The 23,712-nt window shown below is 60.4% G+C and overlaps 2 protein-coding genes across 2 annotated transcripts in view; one reads left to right on the top strand and one right to left on the bottom strand.

Moving 5' to 3' along the window:
• Positions 1 to 10,658, bottom strand: part of LOC101639077 (three prime repair exonuclease 2) — a 21,716-nt gene extending 11,058 nt beyond the window's left edge. The window contains exon 1 of the mRNA XM_045285493.1: positions 10,612 to 10,658. Within this exon, the coding sequence (XP_045141428.1) occupies positions 10,612 to 10,647 (36 nt within the window). The 5' untranslated portion in view covers positions 10,648 to 10,658. The remainder of the gene's footprint in view (positions 1 to 10,611) is intronic.
• Positions 10,659 to 10,969: 311 nt separating this feature from the next.
• On the top strand, positions 10,970 to 19,080 carry BGN (biglycan). Its single transcript, XM_004717583.2, has 8 exons — positions 10,970 to 11,060; positions 15,707 to 15,958; positions 16,158 to 16,270; positions 16,541 to 16,754; positions 17,006 to 17,116; positions 17,238 to 17,331; positions 17,424 to 17,562; positions 18,156 to 19,080. The coding sequence occupies exons 2-8, from the start codon at positions 15,718 to 15,720 to the stop codon at positions 18,351 to 18,353; spliced, it is 1,110 nt and encodes a 369-aa protein (XP_004717640.1). The 5' UTR covers positions 10,970 to 11,060; positions 15,707 to 15,717; the 3' UTR covers positions 18,354 to 19,080.
• Positions 19,081 to 23,712: the final 4,632 nt, after the last annotated feature.

Genomic DNA, 23,712 nt, shown 5'->3' with positions numbered 1-23,712 from the left:
AGGTATCGCCACTCTCACCACTGGTCCTGTAGGGCTCATCCACCCTGGATTCCCTGTCTTTCCAGTTCCTATCTGTACCAGTGTACATCCTCTGGTCCAGCCGGACTTGTAAGGTAGAATTGGGATCATGATAGTGGGGGGAGGAAGCATTTAGGAACTAGAGGAAAGTTGTTTCATCGGTGCTACACTACACCCTGACTGTAGAGCCCATCTTTACCTCACATTCTGTGGGCTCCTCCAGTCACCCTGGACCCCCCTCTGCCTCCCCAGAGAGAGGTGTCCATGTGGCTCCCCAGTCTCATCCTTGGAGTCCTGGGACCTTGAGCATCATTCACGTGCAAAACATCAAGGCAGGCTCACGTACACAACAATTCCCACACTGTCACATGCCTGCATGCACATGTACACACACACAGCTTCTATTTGTCTCACGTGTCCACACACACCCCCTCATTCTCACCTCTGTGCCCCATCATCTCCAGAACTTTTCTGCCCCTTCTCCTCCTCCTTGGAGACAAATTGAGGCAGAGACTCTGAGGGTTGGTCTGGGTGGGTACCCCAAGCTTCTGTTGCCAAGTCCTCCTGGCTGTGCAGGGGAGGTGAGCTGTGTGGGAATGGCCAGCCCAAGAAGACTTGGCTCTGTCCTGTGAAGAGAGACCTGGGAGGGCCCCAGCCTAGCTGTTCTGGGGACCTAGACCTGGGGCACTGGAGCTTCAGGCCCCTTTCCCCCTCTAGGAAACTGCCGACCCAGTCCCCGGCAGCCTGGAGCTGTTAAAGGGGCTTGGGGTGGAGGGGGACATTCCTTTTCTCTCTTTTTCAGATTTTGGTTTTTTTCTTTCTTTTAAAAAAAATGCATTTCCATCCCAGCTCTAGCTCAGACATTCAGATTCTTGTGGGTTTGTCTGGGGAATGTAGTGGGAGAAAGCCTGGCAGTGTGGTGGCTGCCCCCGCCCTCCCCACATCCTCTACGAAAGAGTCCCGGTCAACTCTGGCCGAAACCCCCTTCTCCACCCAACCCACTGGAGCCAGGGCACGAAGCAGGCTCTGCCCGCCTCAGTGGGCCAACAAGTTGGTCTACGACTGGCTTGGGGTATGGACTGGCAAGACTGTCGCTCTTGCCTCCCTGCCCTGAATGTCTCCCAAACTGACCCCCACCACTACCACCACCATCCAGTCTGGAGGCTGGGTGGTAAGAGAAGCTGCTGGGATCTATGCGGGGTGTGTGTGTGTGTGTGTGTGTGTGTGTGTGTGTGTAGCAGAGAGAGGGAGCTGCCCACCTCTGGAGGCAGGGAGGAATGGGGAAGGTTGGGAGTGGTCTCCAAGAGGGGTCCCAGCCCAGAGCCCCTGGTTCCGTGAGGAAGAGAGGCCGAACTGGGGTGGGGAAAGTCAGTGGACTTGGGAGGACTGAGTGGGGAGAAGCTAGGGGCCTCGCTCATAGGGGAAACTTGGCCTCGCCATGTGTCAGCGCTTGGAACCCAGGCTGGAAAATGAGCGCCGCTGACCGGCCTGGGCCCCAGCGTGCTGCGGAGCAGTGAGACAGGCTGCCACGTGAGCCACTTGCGGATGGAGCCTTAGTTTCCAAGAGACTCTCCAGAACCTCACGGCTCCAGAGCCGGTCCTGAGGAGGCAAGGGGGTCTCAGCCAAGGTCCCCGAGGACTGCCAACCTGGGCACTTGGACATTCCAGGGGGTGAAGCTCCGCCAAGGATAGAAAGTGGTGTGGTAGCCAGGGGTCACCTCAGAGTCCTCCATGAGGGTCACAGGGCCCGGCATGCAGGGGAGGGCGGGAGAGGCAGAGCAACAGAAAACTGCGCTCTGAGGGCCTTCGGACACAGAGGCTCCCTCCACTCCCATGTCCCAAGCCCAGGTTCACCGTGTGTGTGTGTGTGTGTGTGTGTGTGTGTGTGTGTGTCCGCACCCTTTTAAGGACCTGTGCCATTCTTCATCCACTCTTGAGAGTCTTCATCGTTTTCAATGACCCTCTAATTTGCCCAGCATATCCACCATGTCTAAAGTACATAACATTGCCATCCTCCGTTCCTGTATTTCCTCCAAGACGTGTATTTCTTCTTCTGGCATTTCCTGGACTATTCAATATTCTTCTCCAGCTCCATGGACGGACAGCGGGAGAGAGGAAGGAGGCCAGGCTGAGAATGATCTGAGTCAGTGATCTCACCTTCCTCCTCCTCCTCCTCTTCCCAACGAGGATGCCCACAGAGGGAGCAGAAGTGCAGGGTGGCGAGGCCAGGGTGCCCTGTGCGTGTGGGTCCTGCCGGCAGGAACAGGGGCACAGGACTGCATCTGCGTATGGCCCAGCCACGGAGCCAAGCCGCGGGACAGGAAACGGCCGGCGGCCTCGCCCCCTCCGCGGGGGACACTGGCGTCTAGACGACTTGGCAGGCCAACAGGGCTGAGTCACTTATGTCTGAGCTAGAGGCTCGGGCGCCTGGGGCCTAAAGAGAACCGTGCCCACTGGGGGGCCGGCAGAGATGGGGGATAGGTGCCTGTCGACCTGTCCCTCACCCCTCACCCCTCACTGAGTGCCGCCTGCAGGAGGGACCCACATTACAGCCAACGCACACTGAACCTTTTGCTGGGGGAAAAGGGTGCCAAATTGGTTCCTACGTGGGTCCCTCCATGACCAAGGCCCCTCTGGTCACCTGGACCTTTGCCCTAAAGCCACCCAGCCAGCCCACCTTCCGTGGCACCCTCCCCAGACTGTGGCCCTGGAGCCCAGCAGGGTGCCCCATCCTCTCCCCGCTAACTGGGACCAGCTCCTCTGAGGCTTGGTGGCATTAAGACAAGGTGGCTTGGCTGGAGGGCAAGGGGTAGACAGCAGGAAGAGGCTCCAGTGGCAAGCTCAGCCTTTGTCTTTGCAAAGCCCCCCTCCCTGACCTTGATGTTGAGACAGAGGGATGTGGATATGCAACTGGGTGGAGGAGGGGCTTGGCCCATGCCCATGCGGAGAGTACAATGCCCATTGTTGCGAGGATCTCGCGTAGCACTTTGTCACCGTGGCTGTCTGCTTTCTAGGAGGATTCCCCCAAGGGTCAAAGACACACCCAATTCTTCTCTGGGTGTTGCAGGGACCTGGCCTCCGTCGGTGGCCGGTGTCAGACTTATGAGCAGGAATAGGGCTCCGACCTGGCCTGTCGCCTTAGTTACCTCCCACTGGATGCAGCGGGAGCCCAAGTACCAATTCCTGAGGGTCCTGCTCAGCCCGCTATGTCTCACTCCACCCATTAAGTAGCTCTGTCCTGGAGAGAAATCCAGACTTGCCCACATCCCCCTCCACACCACAGCCTCACTGGCTTCCTCAGCCCATCTGTCATACCTGAGGCCAAACCTGGCCCCTCCCCAGAAGCCTCGCCATTTACATCTCTGCCTCCTGTCTCCAGTGAAGCCCATCAAAGGCATCCTTCCAGATGTCCATTTTCCCAGGGTGGAGCTCCTTGAAGCTGGAGCAGGGTTCGACGTGCTAATGAGCCCTGAGGAGGGTGGGGACGAAAGATGCCCAAGTGCATGTGAGGTCTGTGTGGAGAGTGGGCAGGGCCTTAAGACCATCTCAGGCAGCTCTCAGAGTCTAGGAGTTTCTCAGGGGAGGCGTGGTCCCGAGATCACGTGATCAGTCAGCCAAAGGCAGAGCTGGGAGCCTACAGCTCTTTCCAGCAACCCCCACACTGCACCCCTGCTCCTGGAAAAAACTCCACCCCCTCCCACCCTCTGCTCCAGACACTGGGCTCAGGATCCTGTTGGCCTGAGGCCTGCCCATCCCAGCCGGAGTCCACGATGAGCAGGGGGGTGCGGAGGGGGGGCACGGAGGGCAGAGACTGGTTGGAAACCACTGGCTTTGCCAAGGACACCCCCCCACACACACAGGTTGGCTCTGCTACGGGGGCTCCCTCAAGGTCCCCACGATGGCCGTGTACCCCAATACCAGACAGATTAAGTAGCAGGAGGCCCCCCCCTGTTGCCCACTTGGGTTGGCAGGACTGCGAGGACAAGCCTTCTGAGGAGCCATGAGGGCCCCAGGCCTTGCCCCTGCCTGCCTAGGTAGGTAGGCGCAGGATCCCCCCACCCCCTGCCCAGCTAATGGGAACCAGATGGCAGGATGTTTAGTCAGCGCCTGGGGAGTGGCGGTGAAGGGGGAAACGGGTTGGGGGCCAGAATTCCAGAATGCATCCCTAAGCAGGGGGAGGGGCAGACCTGGGACCCAGAGCTTGAGCCACCCCTGGACCATTGGCAGCCAGCCTGGCCTCTGGCTTGGTGACTTTGGGCAGCAGAATGGTGGCTAGGTGGTGCTTAGGCTTCAGGAACCCTGGGCCCACCTCTTCGACCCTCTTTCAGTCTCTAGTCTCTGGGTGGCACTGTCCCAAATTCAAGTCAGGAACTTGGGGGGGGGGGCGGTGTTGTGGAGGTGGGGCAGTGATGGCGATCCTAGGTGGCAGATGGAGGAGAGAGGGGTCTGCATGGCAGCCACAGGGGTACGACAAGGACTCGGGATGCCTGGTGGGGTGCTTCTCAGTCCCCCACCCCCACCCCACTGCGCAGCCCACATGAGCCCAGCCTGGGAGCTCATCTCCGTATGACCCTCCTCCCACCCCTCCCATCACCCACATGCCCCCCATGCCTCCCAGGTCCCCTCTGCCTGAGCCTTGCCCACAATTAACTCATTTTTAAAGGCTGTTTCCAAACTTAAGTCAACACTGGACAGAGCTGTAGGAAAAGCTGCCTCACATGGGCCTCAGGACGGTGGTGAGCTCAGGCCTCACAGCCCCCCGCCTCCGGCCCCACCACCTGTTCCTCTGCCCTCAGCCTGGCCTCCCGCCTGCCCTCAGGGGCCCTCCGACAGATGGGAGACCACAGGACCCAGGATATCCATAGAGAGCCATCAGGAGCTCACCTTTCCCAGGACCAGAGGTCCCCTCTGTCCCTGCACACACACTGCTACAGTGGATGCTGGGAAGGAAGGCAGATTCTGAAGAAACAGGAGTCCTGCCTTGATTCCATGGGAGGCTTCTGGGACCACTCATTGGCCAGGTGGCCCTGCCATTGGTTCCCTCTGCCAGTGACCCCGGAGGCCCAGGGCCCTGCTGGGGAGGTAGGCCCGGCAGCCCGGAGCCAGCTTGGTCTATGTGGAGGCAGAAGGCCATTCACCCAGGCCACTGGGCCTCAGCTAGTGCCAAATAAATGCAGGCCTTACAAGCGAAGGCAAAGGATGAGCGCTCAGATTCCAAACCACCCCCTCCTGCGCTCTCCTCACTGGGAGGTAGGGGTGGCAAGGCCTAGAGATGCGTTTTTTGGCCAGGGGGCTTCCTGGAGGTGGGCTGATGAACAAGTCCCTTGGTCTGAGTGCTGTGTGTTCTGTCCCAGCTATGCGTCTGTGACACTGGCCCGGGCACGGCCTGCCCGAGGACTTTGGCGCTCACCACCCTGGCCAAAGAAAGGCCGAGCCTGAGAGAGGTGCCAGCACCACCATTGCCAGGGACTTGCCATGCTCAGGTTGGGGGTACAAAGAAGCCCGGGGGGAGGGGCCCTAGGAAGAACAGTGTATCATGGATTGGAGCCACCACCCAGAAGGCTACTGGGAAGCCCAAGCGGGAACGCTGGGACTGGACAGGAAGGAGTTGCCCTCAGTTGTCTTGGAGCAGGAGCAGAAGCCGGCCCAGCCGTCGTGGAAACAGGGCCTGGAGCAGCCCAGGAGGCACCCCAAAGGTGAGGAATGGCTGGGTCATGCAGACCCCTGGAGTCAGTGGGGGTGGTACATGAATGGCTTCATCTAGCCTTGGCCATCTGTGTTGAGTGTCCACTGGCGGTGGCCGGAGATGGGCTATCTGAAGGCAGCCCTGTCCAAGGCTCTGAGCTACCATGGTGGCCTTTGCCTCTGGGGCTCAGGCGTAGGGAGTGGGCTCCCAAGGCCCTGGGTCAGCCCTTGTCCCCTTGTGGGCCCCTGATGTCACATGATCAGGCTGGGACTGTGTCTTTTGGCTCCCAGGAGCCTCCTGCCCACCTGCCCTGGACAGTCAACAGTCACAGAAAGGCCTTCCTACGTGGGAACCCCAGAATGGCCTGTGGTCTTCCTGCCAACCTCTTGGGATGAAGCCCCTCCCTGCCCTGAGTGACCCCAGCCTGGTTCTCACCTGTCGGGGTCTGGGTGGCACTGAGGGGCTTGGCAGAGGGCAGGAAGGAGGGTGTGTGCCCTGAGAACCAGGTAACCCAGATCCTGGCCATCCTGTTCCTGCCAGCTGTGTCCCCGTCTCAGAGGGGGCCTGATGACGAGCTCCTGAGAGGGTTTGGGGAGCCTAAAGGCTCTGGGCTGGCCCCATGGCCTTGATCTGACAGGTGGGTCCCCTGAGTCACCTGCCAGCTGTCCAGAGCCCATGGTGGCCTGGGGTCTCAGTGGCCACCTGTTCCTCAGAGATTCTGCCAACTTCTGAGATGGAATCCCCAAAGCTACAGACACTCCCACCCAACACGGAGGCTAGCTAGGGGTTCCTGTGAGGGCCAGGACGACTTCCTGAGGTCAGGCTTGGGCAGCAATGGGGTGGGCCGGCAGTCCCTTGTCTGGACTCCAGGTCCATCAGACTGAAAAGTGGAGCAAAAAGCAGGATGGAGGGGGGAGGAAGGAGAATCCATTGGGTCTGTCGACCACCTAGGCAGGGTGTGGAGGCCAACCCGCCCGCCATGCTTGGGGAAGGGAGCCTCCACCCTGCCTCTGCGTTCCAGGAAAAAGTTACCCCAGACTTTTGGGTTTAATTATTCCTTTTTCCTCTCCCTCGCTTGCCAAGGGGGCAAAGGCAAGCTGACAGCAGGGAGGAGCAGCCTGCCGCCACGGGGCCTGGGCAGGGGGCTGGCGACCAGTCAAACCCAGGCCGGCTCCAGCCCAGCCGCTGCTCTGCTTGGGGCGGGGTGGGGGGGGGGGAGAAACAACTGCTGGCTTTGAAGGTTCTGGAGTAGGTCTGTCTGGTGGACTTAGCACCTAGAGGATTGACTCCGCCCACTTTCTCCCTGCTCTCAGAAGCAGCCTTGGGCCTCCGCTTCCCATCCCTCTACATCAGCGGCTCTCAACCTGTGGGTCGTGACCTCTTTGGGGGTCAAACGACCCTTTCACAGGAGTCGCCTGACAGTTACCAAGTAGCAAGGAAAATAATGTGATGGTTGGGGGTCACCACCACATGAGGAGCTGTATGAAAGGGTCGTGGTATCAGGAAGGTTGAGACCCACTAGGCTAGAGGGTCACTATGACAGCCACATGGTCCTGGGGAGGAGGGGAGCTCCCTGCTCTGACCCACCCCCTGTACACCTGCTTTTCTTCCTCATTGTCGTCTTAAGGAGGAAGTGGAGGAAGGGTTGAGTCGGGCTGCGACCCCTGGGAGAAAGATCCAGAAGCATGAACAGCCTTGGAAACCCTGTGATGCAGCTCTGTTCTGCCTCCAGGGTCAGTGAGAGTTGGATTTGACTCCCAGGTGGTGGGTTTGGGTGGGGTGGATTGAATTGGGTTGGGCTGCGTGGGGTGGGTGGAGGTTAAGGCTGTGTGGGGAAGATCGGCCAGGGTGCCTCAAGTTTAGCATGTGAGCTTCCCTTGAAGGATGAGGAGAAGGCGCCTCTTGTCTCCACAGCAAGGGGTGTCACTAGCCCCATGTCCTTCCTTCCTGCGCCTGCTCGGCCATCTCCCTCAGCCTCCCAGCCTCCACAATGACATCTGGTAGGACACCCATCACCTTCAACTGGGGGCAGTACTTCAGAGGGAGGGGTCCTGGCACCCAGGCACCCAGCATGGGCAATAGGAAGGTGGACCTGGGTCCTAAGCAAGATGGCCAAGGCTGGGTCTCCACGAGCCCCATCCTCATCTCCACACACCTAGACACCAACCTCCTGGGCCTACCACGGCTGGAAGAGGAACCTCCCGAGCACTGGACAAGGGTCCAAGGGGATCGATCGGAGGATGCCTATTTGAGGGGAACCCCCGAGAGTGAGGTTGCTGTGGGGGAGGCGGGATGGGGTAAAGTCCAGGGGACCGTGACCATAGATGCCCACACAGAGAGCGTGCCCTTCTCTGCCTGGGGTCCCACTCCCCAGACACGGGCTTCCTTCCCAGCCATGAGCCTGGGCAGGGGGCGGGGGAGCCTGGGAAACTAGCAGAGTGTTTGCTTTGGCTCCTTCCTGCATTCCTGCTCCTCCAGGGCTCAGCCCTCCTGATAGGGCACTTCCTGTTTGGGCTGGGTCACAGGTCAGCAGCCCCAGAGGCTCAAAAACTTTCCCAGCTCTCATGTTCCCCCTCCCCGCTCCCCTGCCCCCCACCCTGTCAACTAACCCAGCCCTCCCTCTATCCTCAAGGTCCACTGAGCAGATGAGGCCAGAGAGTCCCGGGGAGGGGCAAGGGCAATGTCAGCTAGACCCGAGGACCTGTCTTTCTGGGTCCTTTCAATGGAGCCTTCGTGGCTGCATGAGGTTGTGCCCGTGGGGACAATGACTGGGCACCCCAATGAAAAAAGGGCTGGCAGCAGCCATAGCCAGCCCCCGGAGCAGCTCCTTAAGAGGTGGGGGTCTCTGGGACGCAGCTCCATCGGAGAAGACCAGGCGGGGGTTACCCACCAAGACTCACTGCCAGTGTCTTTCTGGGGCAAGAGAGGGCGATGCCCACACACAACCCCGCACCAGCTGACACCTGGGAGTGACATTAAGTGAAGTGATAAGGGGAAAAAAGACCACACGTATGAGGGGTGGAGAATCGAGGCTGATGTCCCTCGCCTCTCGCCCCCTCAAGTCCACCTTCTCATCTGGCCACACCCCAGGCCAGGCCTCTAAAGATAGCTAGATGCAGGCCGGGCCTCTCCAAGTCCCCTTCAGCCCTGAAATTACAGCCCAGCGGGATGAGGCGGGTCTGGCAGGGCAGCTGGGAGCTGCTGTGTGATTATGTGCCCCGGAGGGGGGGGGGAGGTCAAAAAAAGCTCCTGGCAGGGGGAGTGCCAGCGTTCACCAGCCACACCTCTGCCAGCCAGCACCGGGAAGCTCCCCTCATTCTGAATGGGCCTCATGGGACCCAAGATGGGTAGCAGGGTCGCACCCTGGGTGTCTGTCAGCTGGGACCTAGGGGACAAAGACTCCAAGAGAGGCCTTGTCACACGGCTGTCCACATGGTGGCACAGGCTCCTAGAAAAGGCTATAGCTTCTCCCAGACTTTGGCTAAACTCAGGGCGCAGCATGTGACTTGTTTGAGAAGGGACATTCATGTGTGGGAGGCTGAGATATACAGCCCCCCCCAGGGGCGCCCCCCCCCCATGCCTGTTGAAAGGCAGCCCAATGCCTTCTACTTTCCACCCTGGAACCTGCCCCAGTAGGCAGAGTGGGGCCAGGATGAGCCCCCCACCCCAAGTCCTGGCCAGTGTGCCCTTCCTTCCAGTCCTGGGGCACTACAAGCTGGGCGTCCACCAGGCTCCCAGCCAAGGCTGGGTCTGCGTGCCAGAGGGGACCAGCAGACCCTCTGCCTTCCTCTGAGGGCCTGGATCTCTGCTCTCCGTCCCAAACTTGGAAGTCAGGGCACAAACCGCTGCAAGCCACCTCTGCAAGGGCAAACTGCAGGCCTTCCTTGCCCCTTCCTGCCCTCCAGCCTCCTAGAGGGCAAACACCTTAAGCTTGACTGCCTGGCCCTCTAGTCCCCACTGTGGGCTCCTACCTGAGGCATGCGAACCCTGGGCTGGGCTCTCTAGGCCATGCCCCTTGTCAGTTGGAGAGGGCTCCTTCCAGCTGAAGAAGCCTCTTCTATGGAAAGGCAGCAGGAGCCCTAGGCTGAGGGGCAGGGCATGCTGGGAGAGAGCCCTTGACTCCCGCCTCCCACCCCATGATGCCCCCACAGAGTTCAGAAAGCTAGGTTCAGGAACTGCCTGCGGAGCCTCCTCACAGCCTTTAGCAGGGCTCCAGGGTTTCCTATGCTCTAGAGAAAGCTAAGGACAGTAGGTGGCGGGGACAGAGGTGGGGAGGCGCTGGGATGGAGGTGCTGCCTGGCTGGGCTGGGAGGAGCTCCAAAATTAGAGGGCCAGTGAGTGACTCAGTGGGCCTTGGGTCAGGCATGCAGTCACAGCTTATTGCAGCCTGCCAGCCACAGAGAGCCATGGGGATGGCAACCTGGCCCCAGACCCGCCCTAAGGCAAGGATGCTCACAGCAAGGGAAGAGCCACCCAGCAGTCCCTAGGTGTAGAGTGGAGCCCTGGACTGCCCACCAGGCACCTCCCCACTTGCTTGCAGGGGTCCCCTGTGCACGCAGTCTTCCTGTGCTGGGTATGGCCCGTCCTCATTTGCGCCCTACAAACCCTGACCAGCTCCACTGGGCTGCGCAGTAAGGAGGAGGCTGCGCTGAAGGGCACTTTTTTTCTGCCAGCGTCACTGCGATACAATTCACACACCGTGCAATTTGCCCTTCAAAGTGCTGAGAGCTCTCCCTCCATGGGCTCGCTGAGGGGGGAGAAAGGGGGAGCCTCTTTACTCCACATACTCCGGGCGGATTGGGGAGGGGACACCATTGGGGGGGGGGTGCCATGTGACGGTGAGCTGCCCACCAAGGACCCAGGCCTGGGTCCAGCCTTCCTGAGCCGCCTTCCTCTCCCGAACCTACCTCCTTGCAGCTCCCAGGAAGCCTCAGTGTCCCCATCAAAGTGTACACATTCAGTGGAAATTTTGACTGGGGCCTGGCCCGCCCTAGGGCTGGGGTGAGGGATTGGGGATGGGCATGAAGGGGAGGGGCTCAGCTAACCCAGCCCTCTACCAGAAAATTGCTCCCTTGGAAGCTGCCAGGGGGCTGAGAAGTCTGCCCCCTCCCTCCCTCCTCCCGCCCACCAGCTCCACCAGCCCCCTCCCTCCTCTCTCGCTCTCCGCCCCCTCCCCTGTCCCGTCCCACTGCTGGCCTGCCCACCCGCCTGCCCGCCCCGCCCAGCCTTTAGCCTCCAGCCCACAGTCTCTGCCTCCCTCTCTCTCCGCCAACTGCCCAGGAGTCAGCAGCTAAGCTCACACAGCCAGCTAGACAGACTGACTCTCGGACACCCAACACCCCAGCCTCTTCCACAGGTAGGGATCCAGCCTGAGCCAGCCCTGCACTGTCCCCATGCTGCCTCACCCTTGACGCTTCTGAGGCAGGACTGAGATGCCCTGGCCCTGGGATTGCCGTCCCCTGACCCCCACCCCACGCAGACATTTCGCGAGTCAATAAGCAGCCGAGTCCCACCCTGTAGCATCCCCTTCCCCCCCCCCCAATCCTCCACCACCAGAGGGTCCTATTCTCCACTCCCTGCTCACTGGGTTCCTGTTGCTCTTTGCCCCCTCCTCCTGGTCCCCACTGTCTCCCAGAGTCACTTCCCTGGCATTCTTGCTCCCCCCTGGTCCTGGGTGAGGTGTGACCCCAGGGCTCTGGGCCAATGAGACCACAGGCTACTCCTAAACCGGGACCCCTTCCTGCCAGGATGGGCACATTTGGGGATGGGCGGCAGCTCAGGTACTTTCTGGGGTGAAGGTTGTGGCCCCAATTTCCTTTCCCTAGCCCCAGTACCTGGACCCTTGGGGCCATAGCCAGTCGGGGACAGCGCTGGGACCAAGACCCAGGGCTCCTGGTGGACAACCCTGGCTGTTGACCACACACCGTGGCTTCAAACTGCCTGCGTTCCAATTGCCAGCTCCAGCCACAGGGCTGACGCTGTTCCATGCACAGCCACCATGGTGTGGAGCCCAGGAGCCCCCGGGTGGCAGAGACGACTCTTTTGCCATCAGGGCAGAGGGGCTCCTGCCTTGGTACTCTACCAATCTAGTGACTGTTGCTGGCATAGGGCATCCCCCTCAGGAGGTGGGGTTTGTGTCACCTGCTCCAGATGGCTCCCAGGGGGCATCAGGAGTGGGTTCCAAGCCAGGGGACAGAGAGGGCTCCCATGGGCACAGTGCCAAGTCCAAGACTGGCAGATGTATAGAAGGGGGGAAGTCAGACAAACTCCCCCCAATCCCACCCCCAGTCACCAAGGCCTTAAAGGAGCATGAGCTAAGAAATCAGGAGGAAGAGAATTTTCTTTCTTTTGTAACGTTGTATGGTCGCTCACAGGGACAGTTTGCACACAGAACCTTCCAGGAGGTCTTTCCCCTCTCTCAAACTTCCTACTGGCCCTGCCCTGTGGAGAAGCTCCATGGGCAGGGGGCCAAAGCATGTCGCCTGGGGCCCGGCTCCTCCACTCCCACCCTCCCAAGCCCCTCTGTGGTCACTTAGCCCTGGACCTGCAGAGGCACCCAAGCCTCTCTCCCTCCTGCTTGTGTCCCCGGTGGGCAAGAAGACCCCCAGAACCGGGGAGAGCTTGGCCTCTGCCCAGCCGGGGCCTCCTTGGACTCTGGGCTCCTGTTGTCTCTGTCGGGGTTGTGGACCTCACCTGGGGTAGATATGTCACCCAGCTCCAGGGAGCCTGAGTTGGTTCCAGGATCTCTGCACACATGGAGAGTCTGAGGTGATGAGTGTGGTGGCTCACTCCCCCCCCCCCCCTGCCCCCAGGGTGGGGGAAGACCCCAGTACCCTGAGCTCTGATGCTGTCTGGGGCCTGGGGCAGTCAGTGCCCCTTCAGACACCCCCTCCTCTCCCACTCTGGCATGGCCTGAGAGACCAGGGATGGCCCTCCCACAGGCTGCCGGCGCCTGTGTCCTGGAGTCCCTTGGGGCAGGTCTAAACCACTGCTCTCTTCCCCTCCTCTCCCCAAGGGGCCAAGATAGGACCTGTGCTTTGGTCCCTCTTTCTAAGCGAGCAGATCGAAACCTGGTCCTTGGCTTGTGGACCCCTTGGCCACCTGGAGCCTACACCCCACCCAGGGGCCTCCACTCCGTGTAAAACCCCAGGCTCCCAGGCAGGGGTGCCCACAGAGGGTACTGCCCGTAAGCCGCAGCTCTCCCACAGCCTCCAGCAAAGAGGCAAGCTGGCATGGCCACCCATTGGCAGGACATGGGCATGGATCCACCCCAGCCCAATGACAGAACAACTCGCCCCCTCTCCCCCCCTAGGGTGACTCATATCTCCCCTTCAGAACCCAGGGCTCCCCAGCCAACAGCCAGGAAGTTTCCAGACCCCACAGCCTGGATGTGGAGCTAAGCCCAGAGTCAACTAATTCTGGGGTTGCTGAACTCACCCCTGCCCTCCCCCACCAGCTGCTGGACCTTCAAGGAGTGAGAGTGAGCCAGTGAAGCCAACTGGCCCTGGGCTCTGGGAATGTCTCCCCCGTGTGGCCTGGCTGCCTGACCCACTCGGCAGTGCCACCCTGGTCCTCAGAGCCATAACAGAAAGGAGGGGTCTGACATACAGGCAGCTGGACAGACTGGCAGCAAAACCCTACTTCAACCATTTCCTTGCTGTGTGGAAGAAATTCCTTGAGCCTCAGTTTACTACCACCCATTGGGAATAACAGTGCTTCCTTTTTCTGATGTCCCTGGGAAGTGTCTTGTTGGAAACTTCAGGGAGCTCAGGTTTACCTACTAAGTGGGAGGAGGAGGGAAGTCAAACTCACAACCCAGAGCCTGGTGTGGAGGGACCAGGAGCCCCCAAAGACCCAGACATCTGCTAGCACTCTGGAAACTTCGAAACACAGTGGGGATAACATAGTCTCGCCTGGCACTCCGGTCACCTCCCACCTCCCCTGTGCCAGCAGCCTCGGCAGCCACCACCCACATCCCAGTCCACCCTGTGGAGTGAGGGGAGGAACCAGCTATTCTGTGTCCCCCAACTACTCCCAGCATTGCAGAGCCCCCGGGAATGCAGCCGCCATCATTGTGGTCCAACTATGCAGAATGGACAGGGTCCACTCCCTCCCGCTCCACCCAGTCACTTCCCACTGACAGTACGCACTGCTCTGGCCTGGGGTGACAGCTGCCTGGAGACTCTGGTGGCTGAAGATGGCACACGTGTCAGAGTTCAGGTCGGGTGGCCCCTGCCTGTCCAGCTTTTTCAACTTAATAGCGGCAGGCTGCCCCTCTGCAGTGGGCTGGTTGCCCTTGGCGGGGCCTGAATGGCTGGCAGCCCCGCTGGAGAAAGCCCACAGGGCGCTGCTCAGACAAGGAGGGCCCTGTCTGCTTGGCGTCCAAAGGTTCCCAGAAGCCTGGCCTGGCCCCCCTCACACCTGTGGTCGCCCCTCCTTTGAGGAGGGCCCCTGGCTGCTGGCGGCCTCAGTGTGTGAGATGTGTGTCTGGGAGGAGCGTGAACGGGGAGCCCCAGGAGGGCCTCCATGTCGAGGCCCAGGGACCAGGCCCAGAGTGTGCCCAGGGAGGGCAGGGTGGGACTCTCCGCCATGCTGGCGGAGCCGGACACTCAGGAGCGCCTGAGGAGCTCTGTCTTTGTGGCCCCAGCCCCTCACTCCCACCTGCCACCCCAGCTCTCCCATCCAAAGGAACCACAGATGGAACGTAGAACGTCCCTTTGTCAGGGTCACCCCCCCACCCCCTGAGAGTTAGGAGTCAGCCGGTGGGCTCTTGGCTTCAATGAGGAGAGCTCCAGGTCCAGTATGGGCCTGTCTACACCCGCTCAGGTTCGGGAGGCTGCCTAGGCGCACAGCCTGCTCTGGGCTTCAGCCGACAACCCACCCCACCCCCACATTCTAAGGCCTGACTCATTTCCCCTGTGAGGTAGCGTCTTTGGCAGGGGCTGGGGGGTTGGGGGTGGGTGGGAGCAGTCTCCTCCCTCTCCGGTTCCCTCTGGCTCTCCCGCCTCATATCCATCTCCCATCTCTGCATGTCCAGCCAGCGGCTAAGCAGGTAGGCAGGGCCCCCTTCCAGCTGCCCGCTACCCATGGTTGACCCCCACTTTGCTGTGCTGCCTGGGGCTGGTAGGCAGCCTCCCTGAACCGTAATTGCAGGCAGGGAGTTCCAGCTTAGGCTGTGGGCCGCTGAGGCTCTCCAAAAGTGTGTAGACGGTGTCCTGCTAGGGACACCACCAGCCACAGCCCCATCCACTAGGACTGCTCAGGGAAGGAGCAGGTAGGGCCAAGCTCTTTGGAAGCTTCTCCCAGCCCTACTGATACCCTAGCAGCCAGCAATCAGGCTGAGCAGGGACCCCCTCAGTCTGCAGGCAGACACGCACATGCCCAGTTCACAGATGAGGACCACACGGCTCGGTGAAACCCAAAACTTCCTAGAACTGCCCCTTGACCTAGCCCTGGTGTGTGCTCTGTGCCCGCCCCTTCTAACCATACTGTGTGGCCTAGCCTCTGGCAGGGGAACCGAGGGTGAGGAAGCTTCCCCTCCACCCCCACCCCCAACCCCAGCCTCAGCCTGGGGGCCTCCAGGCTAGCCTGGTCCTGCCTGCCAACCTGGCAACAGCCCACTCCTTTCAGTTGGGAGGTCTTTTGAGGGGTTGTGGGTCCAAAGGGGCATGCCCGCCCGAGGGGGAGAAGGAAACCTAGGCCCTTGGCAGTGGGGGTGGGGGTGGGGGGGTGGAGGGCAGCCTCGTTTTGGGATCCATGCCATTTCCTCCTGAACTCCTTAGCAAAATGGAAACAGGGGACTCTCATTATGCCCCACCCCCACCCCGCCAGTCACCCTCCAAGGCAGGATCCCTCTTGCCTCTGGCTTCCTTTTACTTCCTCCCTCTGCTCCCACCTCGACTTTGGTTCTGGGGTCTATCTGTTCCTGGTGGGGGCTGGCTGGAGGGGAAGTGAGGGACCAGGGACCATCCAGTTCTGACACCCCACGGCCTTCCGCCCCAGGCACGTCGACCATGCAGCCCCTGTGGCTTCTCTCGGCTCTGCTGGCCCTGAGCCACGCCCTGCCCTTTGAGCAAAAGGGCTTCTGGGACTTCACACTGGATGACAGCCTGGTCCTCATGAATGACGAGGAGGCCTCAGGCGCCGGCTCGACCTCGGGGGCCCCGGACCTGGACTCCATCACCCCAACCTTCAGTGCCTTGTGTCCTTTTGGCTGCCACTGCCACCTTCGAGTGGTTCAGTGCTCCGACTTGGGTCAGTGTCAGGCCAAGGGTGGGTCAGGGATGAGGCTTCTTCCCTTTAGTCCCTTGGTCCCTGTGCACCTCTGTGATCACCGGGGGTGAATGGGCGGGAGTGGGAGTCAGGCTGGGCAGCAGCCCTGTGCCCAGGGTCCTGGCTTCTCCGGGACCGGCTAGGGGTGGCTCACCCTGGCTCTGGTGGCGCCGGCCCCCAGGTCTGAAGGCTGTGCCTAAGGACATCTCACCTGACACGACCCTGCTGGACCTGCAAAACAATGACATCACCGAGCTCCGCAAGGATGACTTCAAGGGCCTCCAGCACCTCTATGTAAGGGGACCATAAGCCACTCCACTTACCTGCAATGTTGTCATGGGAAGTACTGGCTTCATGGTGGCCCATCCACGTGCATGGTCCGAGGCCGCCGGGTTAGATGGCAGTGCTGGGCCTGAGGCAGGGGGTGGGGGGGTGGGGGGGGGAACCAGACAGCTAGTTAGTTTCCCTCGTAGCTGGCTCAGGTTAGCAGGGAGGAGTGGCTGAGGCTCCAGGCCCTGGCGCCCTCACCGTGTCCTGACACTGCCTGCCATGGCTCTGCTGCAGGCTCTGGTCTTGGTGAACAACCAGATCGCCAAGATCCACGAGAAGGCCTTCAGCCCCCTGCAGAAGCTGCAGAAGCTCTACATCTCCAAGAACCACCTGGTGGAGATACCCCCCAGCCTGCCACGCTCTCTGGTGGAGCTCCGCATCCATGACAACCGCATCCGCAAGGTGCCCAAGGGTGTGTTCCGTGGACTGCGCTACATGAACTGCATCGGTGAGTGTGGCCCAGCCCTGGGGCCTCGCAGGGAGGGACTTGGGGAAAGCTGGCCTTCTGGAATATTCCCCCAAGGCAGGTTTTCCCAGAGCCTCAGCAGGAGGGCGATCACTGACTTTTGCGCCCACTCCCTGGGGACAGTGACCTGAGGCAGGGTGAGGGTGGGTGTGGCCAAGGGGGCTGGCTGGGCATACCTGGGCTCTGAGGGGAACAGGCTGAGACAGTGTCCTGCTGCGGTTTCCTTTCCATAGAGATGGGCGGGAACCCCCTGGAGAACAGTGGCTTTGAACCTGGAGCCTTCGACGGTCTGAAGCTCAACTACCTGCGCATCTCCGAGGCTAAGCTCACCGGGGTCCCCAAAGGTAGGAGGTGGCCTTCCTCTGCGAAGTCTGGCCTCTGAGTGGGGCCTCTAGCCATCTGGCGGAGTGGACAGACCTCTGTCCCCCTGCCTCCAAGTCAGCTGAGTGACCCCTGTCTCTGCAGACCTCCCCGAGACTCTGAATGAACTCCACCTGGACCACAACAAGATTCAGGCCATTGAGCTGGAAGACCTGCTCCGCTACTCCAAGCTGTACAGGTCCGGGGCGGGGAAGCGGGCCCCCAGCCTGTGGCTACCCAGCCTGTCCCATCGCCCGCCCCTCTCACAGCCCCTGTCCGCCCCGCTCACAGGCTGGGCCTGGGCCACAACCAGATCCGCATGCTGGAGAACGGCAGCCTGAGCTTTCTGCCCACATTGCGGGAGCTGCACTTGGACAACAACAAGCTGTCCCGGGTACCCCCCGGCCTTCCGGACCTCAAACTGCTCCAAGTGAGGCCCCACCCAGAGCTGACCCTCCCTGCACCACCACTCCACCCCCCTCCACACAAGGGGCCAGTTTGCTCCTGGACAGGAGCAGGAGCACCAATTCCAGAGAGCTAACCAAAGGTTTTGAAAGACTAGCAAGCATAGTGCCTGGCCATAGGTTGTTTCCTTGGCCAGCCCTGCTCTGAGCCTCCCTTTCTTCCTCAGCCGGATTCAGAGAAGCCCAGTGTGTTACCCTGGAACTCCCCATCATACCTGGTCCTGCCAGGGCTGCACTGGGTCCTGTTGGGCCAAGGTCGCCCTCTAGTGGCCAATATCCTGTCCGCCTCCAGAGGGCGCTGCGGCAGCCTGAGCCCTGTTAGGCGCTTACAGGCCCTCTGGTGCCTCCCCTTGGTCCCTTGATCCCTCCCCTAGAGGAGGATTGCTAAGCTAGTCCCTGAAGGCCAGCTGGGAGGAAAAGGCGACTATTTAGAAGGTATAGCCATGTACCAGCTGTCAGAGGGACAAGAGGGCAGCCCAGAGGGCCTCACGGGGTAGAAGGAGAATCTGGGAGACTGGACCCCTTCCAGCCAGCCTTGGCCGTGCCCTCTGTCCCCCAGGTGGTCTACCTGCATTCCAACAACATCACCAAGGTGGGCGTCAATGACTTCTGCCCCGTGGGCTTCGGGGTCAAGCGGGCCTACTACAACGGGATCAGCCTCTTCAACAACCCTGTGCCCTACTGGGAGGTACAGCCTGCCACCTTCCGCTGCGTCACCGACCGCCTGGCTATCCAGTTCGGCAACTACAAGAAGTAGGAGTTGGGGGGAGCTTCCAGGAACTTGGCAGACACCCACCCTGGATGCTCACCCCACCCCCTCTGGCCATCCTAAGGAGCAACACAAGGGCACCCCTGCCAGCCACTCCATCCCATGACCCTGGCCTAGGAGCTGCCTCCACCCACCTGTCCCCACCTGCCCCAAGGCCACACACAGGAGTCTGGGCAGCTTTCCCATGTAGGCTTGTGTGCAGGCTCAGCCACAGCAGAGTGCCTGCAGGTCTTGGGTTTTTTTTTTTTGGGGGGGGGGATAATAGCTCTCTCTCTCTCTCTCTCTCTCTCTCTCTCTCTCTCTCTCTCTCTCTCTCTCTCTCTCTCTCTCTCTCTCCTTGTTCTCCTCGGACCCTGTGACATCCCCCCTACCCCACCCCTACACACACCTCAATGAACTCTGTCGTTCTGTCTAGTCCCTCTGTCTCTCCCACCCTTTCTTGGCCAGGCCTCAGACACGGTCCCGCCCAGGCAGGCCTGGTGGGCAGCTGCTTCCCCTACAGGCCCTGGCCAGGCCTGGCCCAGACAGCCCCATTGAAGAGGCTGCAGGAGATCAGGCTGGGCTTCCCGATGCCCATCGCCCACTGTCACTTCTCCCCTGCCTGTCCCTTCTCCCCCTGGCCCTTGTGGGGGTGGGGACAAGCATTCAGCATGAGGCTGAGCTGCCTCTGAGGGAGATGGCTATCTTTCCATTAAAGAAACACTGTGCAATATGACTGTGTGTGGCACTGCTCTCGGGGGACTGTGGACTGAGCCCATTTGGAGTCCTCGCCTTCCCCTCTCCTGCCCCTCACCCCAGGGCAAGAGGCACAATGACTGGTCCTGAGCCCTTGGACCAGGGCCTCCTCTTCCTCCCTTCTGAGTGATTCCATTAGCCTGGGCTCCAGAGGTGGACTGGACTGAGGGGACATCTGCCCTCCCAGAGTGGAATGCTGCTAGCAGAACCCCATACTAGACCCTCCTGGGTAGATACATCCCCCTGGGATATGCACTCAGGGTTAGGGCTTAGGGTTGAAGGGCCACACTGTGCTGCATAAAGAGCGAGCATGGGGCAGAATGACAGTCCTCAGAGCCGGGCCGGCCACAGGGATGCAAAGCCCAAGCCTGCAGCCCAGAAGGAAGGGCCGACATGTCCCTAGTGTCCTCCTTCCTGGCTGGCCACCGCACCAGCGCCTGGGTTCTCCTTTTTGGGCTGGGCGGTGCTACCCGACGAAGCAGCCCAGCTATAGAATATCACTGGCGGCCTCCTTGCACTATTCTGGGCCGAGTGCTTCCCGGCTGGCAGGCCCAGGGCAAGGGCATTGGCTGGGAGCCAGCAGTCGGGGCCCTGGGCTAGTCCCCAGCTGGCCTGAAGGAAGGGGCAGCCTGGCCTGGGACCTAGGAGGGACAGCCAGGGCCCCAGCAATCACTCTCCCTTCTTGCCCCCCTTCTCTTTTATCCATTCTTCCACGTCTGGAACCTTCACCAAGCTCTGGACCCAGGGACTCCAGGAGAGCAGCAGCAATTAGTGGGGCACGTGTTATAATGGTGGGAAGAGCAGAGGGCTTCAAGAGCCAGAGAAGACACTCCCTCTTGCACACACACACACACACACACACACACACACACACTTGCCTAAGTCAACCTGCACAGAAGGGAGTGGCTCCGCCTTGGGAGGGCGCACTCTTCCAAGCCTAACAAGCACACGGAGCCACCGGGAAGGTGAATGGGGCACCTTTGGAGCCCAGGTACCCTGAGTGCACCAGCCAGTCCACTCGGAAGGTGGCTGGAGGACTTATCAAAACAGATTGTTCTGGGCCCAGAGTTTGAATCTAGTGCATTGGCAGAGGAGGGGGCCTGGCCTCTCCCCGGTTCTGGTAGCTCTTCATTTTGTATAAGGCTCCCTCTCAGCTGGGATCAGGGCTCAAGGTAACAATATCTGCAGGGTGAGGGTGTCCAGGTATCACTTTGGGGACACTGTTGATCCATGACAAGGAGGCATGGGGGAAGGAGCAACAACAGCAACAGCAAAAGTCAAACTCACTGCCATTGAGTTGATCCCATCTCTTAATGACCCTAGAGGACAGGGCAGAACTGCTTCTGTGGGCTTCCGGGGCTATCAATCTTTACGGGAGCATGCAGCCTCATCTTTCTCCTGTGGAGCAGCTGGTGGTTTTGAACTGCCAACCTGGCAGCTAGCAGCTCAATGAGTAAGCCACTACACCATGAGGAACAGACAAAATGGGGTCAGAGGACAGACTATAGCCCTGGGCTTGGGGTCAGACAGGATTCTAAAGCAGATGAAAGGAGTGGCCATTAGGATGGAGATTTTTAGATGGGCCCCTGCAGGAGGGCAGGGGCAATGGGGAATGCTGCCCAGCTACCCACATGCTTGTAGGGAGTAAGCACCCGCAGGGAAGCTGGTGGGAGGCAGTGGACAGACGTAGGTGCAGGGCTTGCAGGGAGACAGGGCAGCTCACGGGACTGCTTGCTTGAGGAGGACGGTTGGAGCACGGGGCTAGCGTGGGGACCCAGCTGGAGCCTAAGCTGAAGCCACTGCTAGGACTTAAACAAGTTAAGGCTTGTTGGTGGGCAGCTGGCCAGGCCTCTGCAGGCCACAGGGGTGGACAGGGCAGGGCAGGGACCTGTGGGAGAAGTTGCACCCTCAGAGGGCCCTGAAGGAACATGGAGGCTGCTGCTTGTCTCAGGAGAACAGGAGGCCGAAGAAAGCTATGTGTTCCACTGGGGACACATGGGACAGGCCACTATGGCGAGAGGCCTGGCTAGGGTGATGGTGGCCAGCGAAGTGAGAGGGTCCTGGAAGTGGGGCCTTTCCCCCTAGATAGCTGCCCCAGAGCAGCTCCTGAGCTCCTGAGAGGCAGCCCTGGGCTGAAGGGCATGTGCAGCAGTGGCCTCCATGAGGCAGCTGGAACGAAGACCCACATACAGGTGGCTTAAGGCGCCAGGGACCAGTGGCCCACTGCCAGGGGCCAGCGGGTGGCTCTTTTCAGAGCCCCGGTGGTAGGAGAAAACGCTGACTTGTGGGCCCCTCCTTGCCATCTCTGTTCCGTCCTGACATGGGTCATTGAATTGGGGGCCTGAGGAAGCCAAGATTCTACCTGATCCTTCCGCACGCAGAGCCCCTTTCGCCAAATAGGCTTAGGAATCAACATCTCCTTGGGGAATGATCTTTTAGCCTGGGATGGGCTGCTGCACACTGTCCTCCACCCCCCACCCCAGACTGTGACCAAGAAGCCAAAGGTGAAGGCTCTGGTGACGGAGACCCAGGGAGGAGGGGCAGCAGTGGGTCCAAGTGGAAGGTCATAGAAAGGGGGGCCACTGGTGATGAGGAGTGAGGGGTAGTGGCCCCCAAAGGTGGAGGATGAGGTGAGAAGGGGGTTGAGGAAGGAGAAGGGTGGCCCTCAAGACTAATCTGGAAATCCAGTGCGAAAGACAGGGCCTGGTGTAAGAAAGAACTTTCTAGCAAGTCTTCATACCTACCCCTTACAGATGGAGACCCTAAAAGGGGCTGATCAGTGGACAAGGGCACCAGATGCCGTCTCTTCAACCCCAGGATCCAAGCCAGTGATTCAGGGACTTGGACCTAAAAGGAGCCAGCTCTTTGGGGATCACCATTTGCTAGAGGCTGGGGATTTTCACGGTGGCCTGAAAGATTGTGGCTCTATTCTGACACCCCACGCCCACCCCACCCCCACCCCCAAGCACCTCTCAGCTGGCCAACCTGAAACTGAAGAGTCCAGGTAAAAAGTGTTCACCCTCCCACCTGCTCCTTCCCACTTGTGGTTGGGGTGACTCCTGCAGGGGGCGCGCTGCCAAGCACGGGGAGAGGGACCGCAGCTGTCATGAATCTGTCCCTTGAGCCTGAGAGAGGGTAGGGACACCCCCTCAGGATGGCCCTACCCTTCTCCCCAGGCCTATCAGTGCTGCTCCCTTCACCCAGGGCCCCTTGCTTCTCCATGGGCGCTTCCCTAGGTGCCTGTCCTGTCCTGTCCTCCTGTCATCAATATCAGAGGACTTGGCCTGGCCCACTCTCCTCCCTCTTCCAGTGCTCAGATACTGGTCACCCTGTGGAAGATGGGGGGTGGGGGGAGAAGGCAGCAGCTCCTAGAAGGTGCGCCCCCACCCTGTTGCATGGTCCTATTCCTTCGCAGGGTACCATGGTGGGCAGGGCTGGTGTCCCAGCTTTGTGTGTAGGTGTCCACGATGCTCTGAGCATCACTGTTCCCACCTGGGGTTAGGTCTGCATGGCCTTCTCGGGGTTTTCTTCTGGACAGTGGATTGCCACAGGGAGTGGGGGCTGCTGCTTCCTCTAGAAAACAGCCGGCCAGCCTACCCATTGTGCAGCCCAGGGAGGGGGGGGCTGTGTAGAACACAGAGGCTGAAGCCCAGCTCCCAGCCAATGGGGGAACACACACACACACACACACACACACACACACACACACAGGAACAGCTGCCACAGAGGGTTGGGGAGCCGAAGGGGAGTGTGTTTGCAAGTGTGTGGCTGTGTGGGCGTGCTCGGCTGTGCTGCAGTGTGTGCTGTGATTCTGTGCATGAGTAGGATGGGGTATGGTTGTATGTAGATAACGGTGTGTGGGGAGGGTGCGTGTGAATGACTGTGCACGTGTGTGCATGAACCTGTCAATGTGAGCATGTGTGGGAATGTGTGTGTGCCTGGTGTGTGAGTGCTCTGAGTAGAGGCATATGTAACTGTGTGAAGAACTGAGTGGGTGGTAGGGATCATGTAAGTGCGTGTGAGTGTGCTTGTCACGTGTGAGCAGTGGGGGGGGGGTGCAATTGGTGGGGAGAGTCGTGTGAGCACGTGTGAGCTTGGTCCCAACTCTCTGGGCCACCTGACCTCGCCAGTGTCCCTCAAAGAGACCTTCTTTGAGCCCACGTTATCTGGTGGCACCCACCCCAAGTGCATCTACTAGCTTTCCTTCTGCCTGGAAGGCTCTGCAGGGACTGGCCAGCTCTTTGTACCCCTTGCTCTTCCCAGTTTTGGTCCTCCCAGTACACGTTGGCGCACCCAGCTCCCTGTCTGAAGGCATGACGGGGTCTCCATAGGTGGGTTGGTGTGTGAAGTCTTTCTCCACTGTGTCCCTGTGTGCTGTGTCTCTACGTGCCCTGGGCTATCACTGTCCCCAAGGGCCACCCAGCTCCACACCCCAGTGCACTGATGGGGAGGCCCACACAGAAGGCGGGGCTCCTGGGACCAGGGTCCCCAGTTTGCAGAAGAGCACCCTCACTTAGCCGGTACTCTCCAGGGGCAGTGCCAGCGCAGGCAGGGCGGGACGCCCCCACGCGTGCTGGGAAAGAAAAGGGCGCGCTCCCCGCCCCCGCGTGAG

This window comes from Echinops telfairi, unplaced genomic scaffold, assembly GCF_000313985.2.
Source record: "Echinops telfairi isolate 266 unplaced genomic scaffold, ASM31398v2 ScPeMD7_7472;HRSCAF=8510, whole genome shotgun sequence".
In the NCBI taxonomy this organism is placed as follows: domain Eukaryota; kingdom Metazoa; phylum Chordata; class Mammalia; order Afrosoricida; family Tenrecidae; genus Echinops; species Echinops telfairi.
The sequence above is the reverse complement of the archived record's forward strand: the minus strand, read 5'-3'. Positions and strand labels throughout refer to the sequence as shown.

What these genes read in the sequence shown, in the direction of transcription:
- BGN (XM_004717583.2), top strand. Translation starts at nt 15,718, where the DNA reads ATGCAGCCCCTGTGGCTTCTCTCGGCTCTGCTGGCCCTGAGCCACGCC. An exon ending in GCGCTACATGAACTGCATCG is followed by an intron (nt 16,755 to 17,005) that starts GTGAGTGTGGCC and finishes TCCTTTCCATAG; the next exon opens with AGATGGGCGGGAACCCCCTG. An exon ending in CGCTACTCCAAGCTGTACAG is followed by an intron (nt 17,332 to 17,423) that starts GTCCGGGGCGGG and finishes CCCCGCTCACAG; the next exon opens with GCTGGGCCTGGGCCACAACC.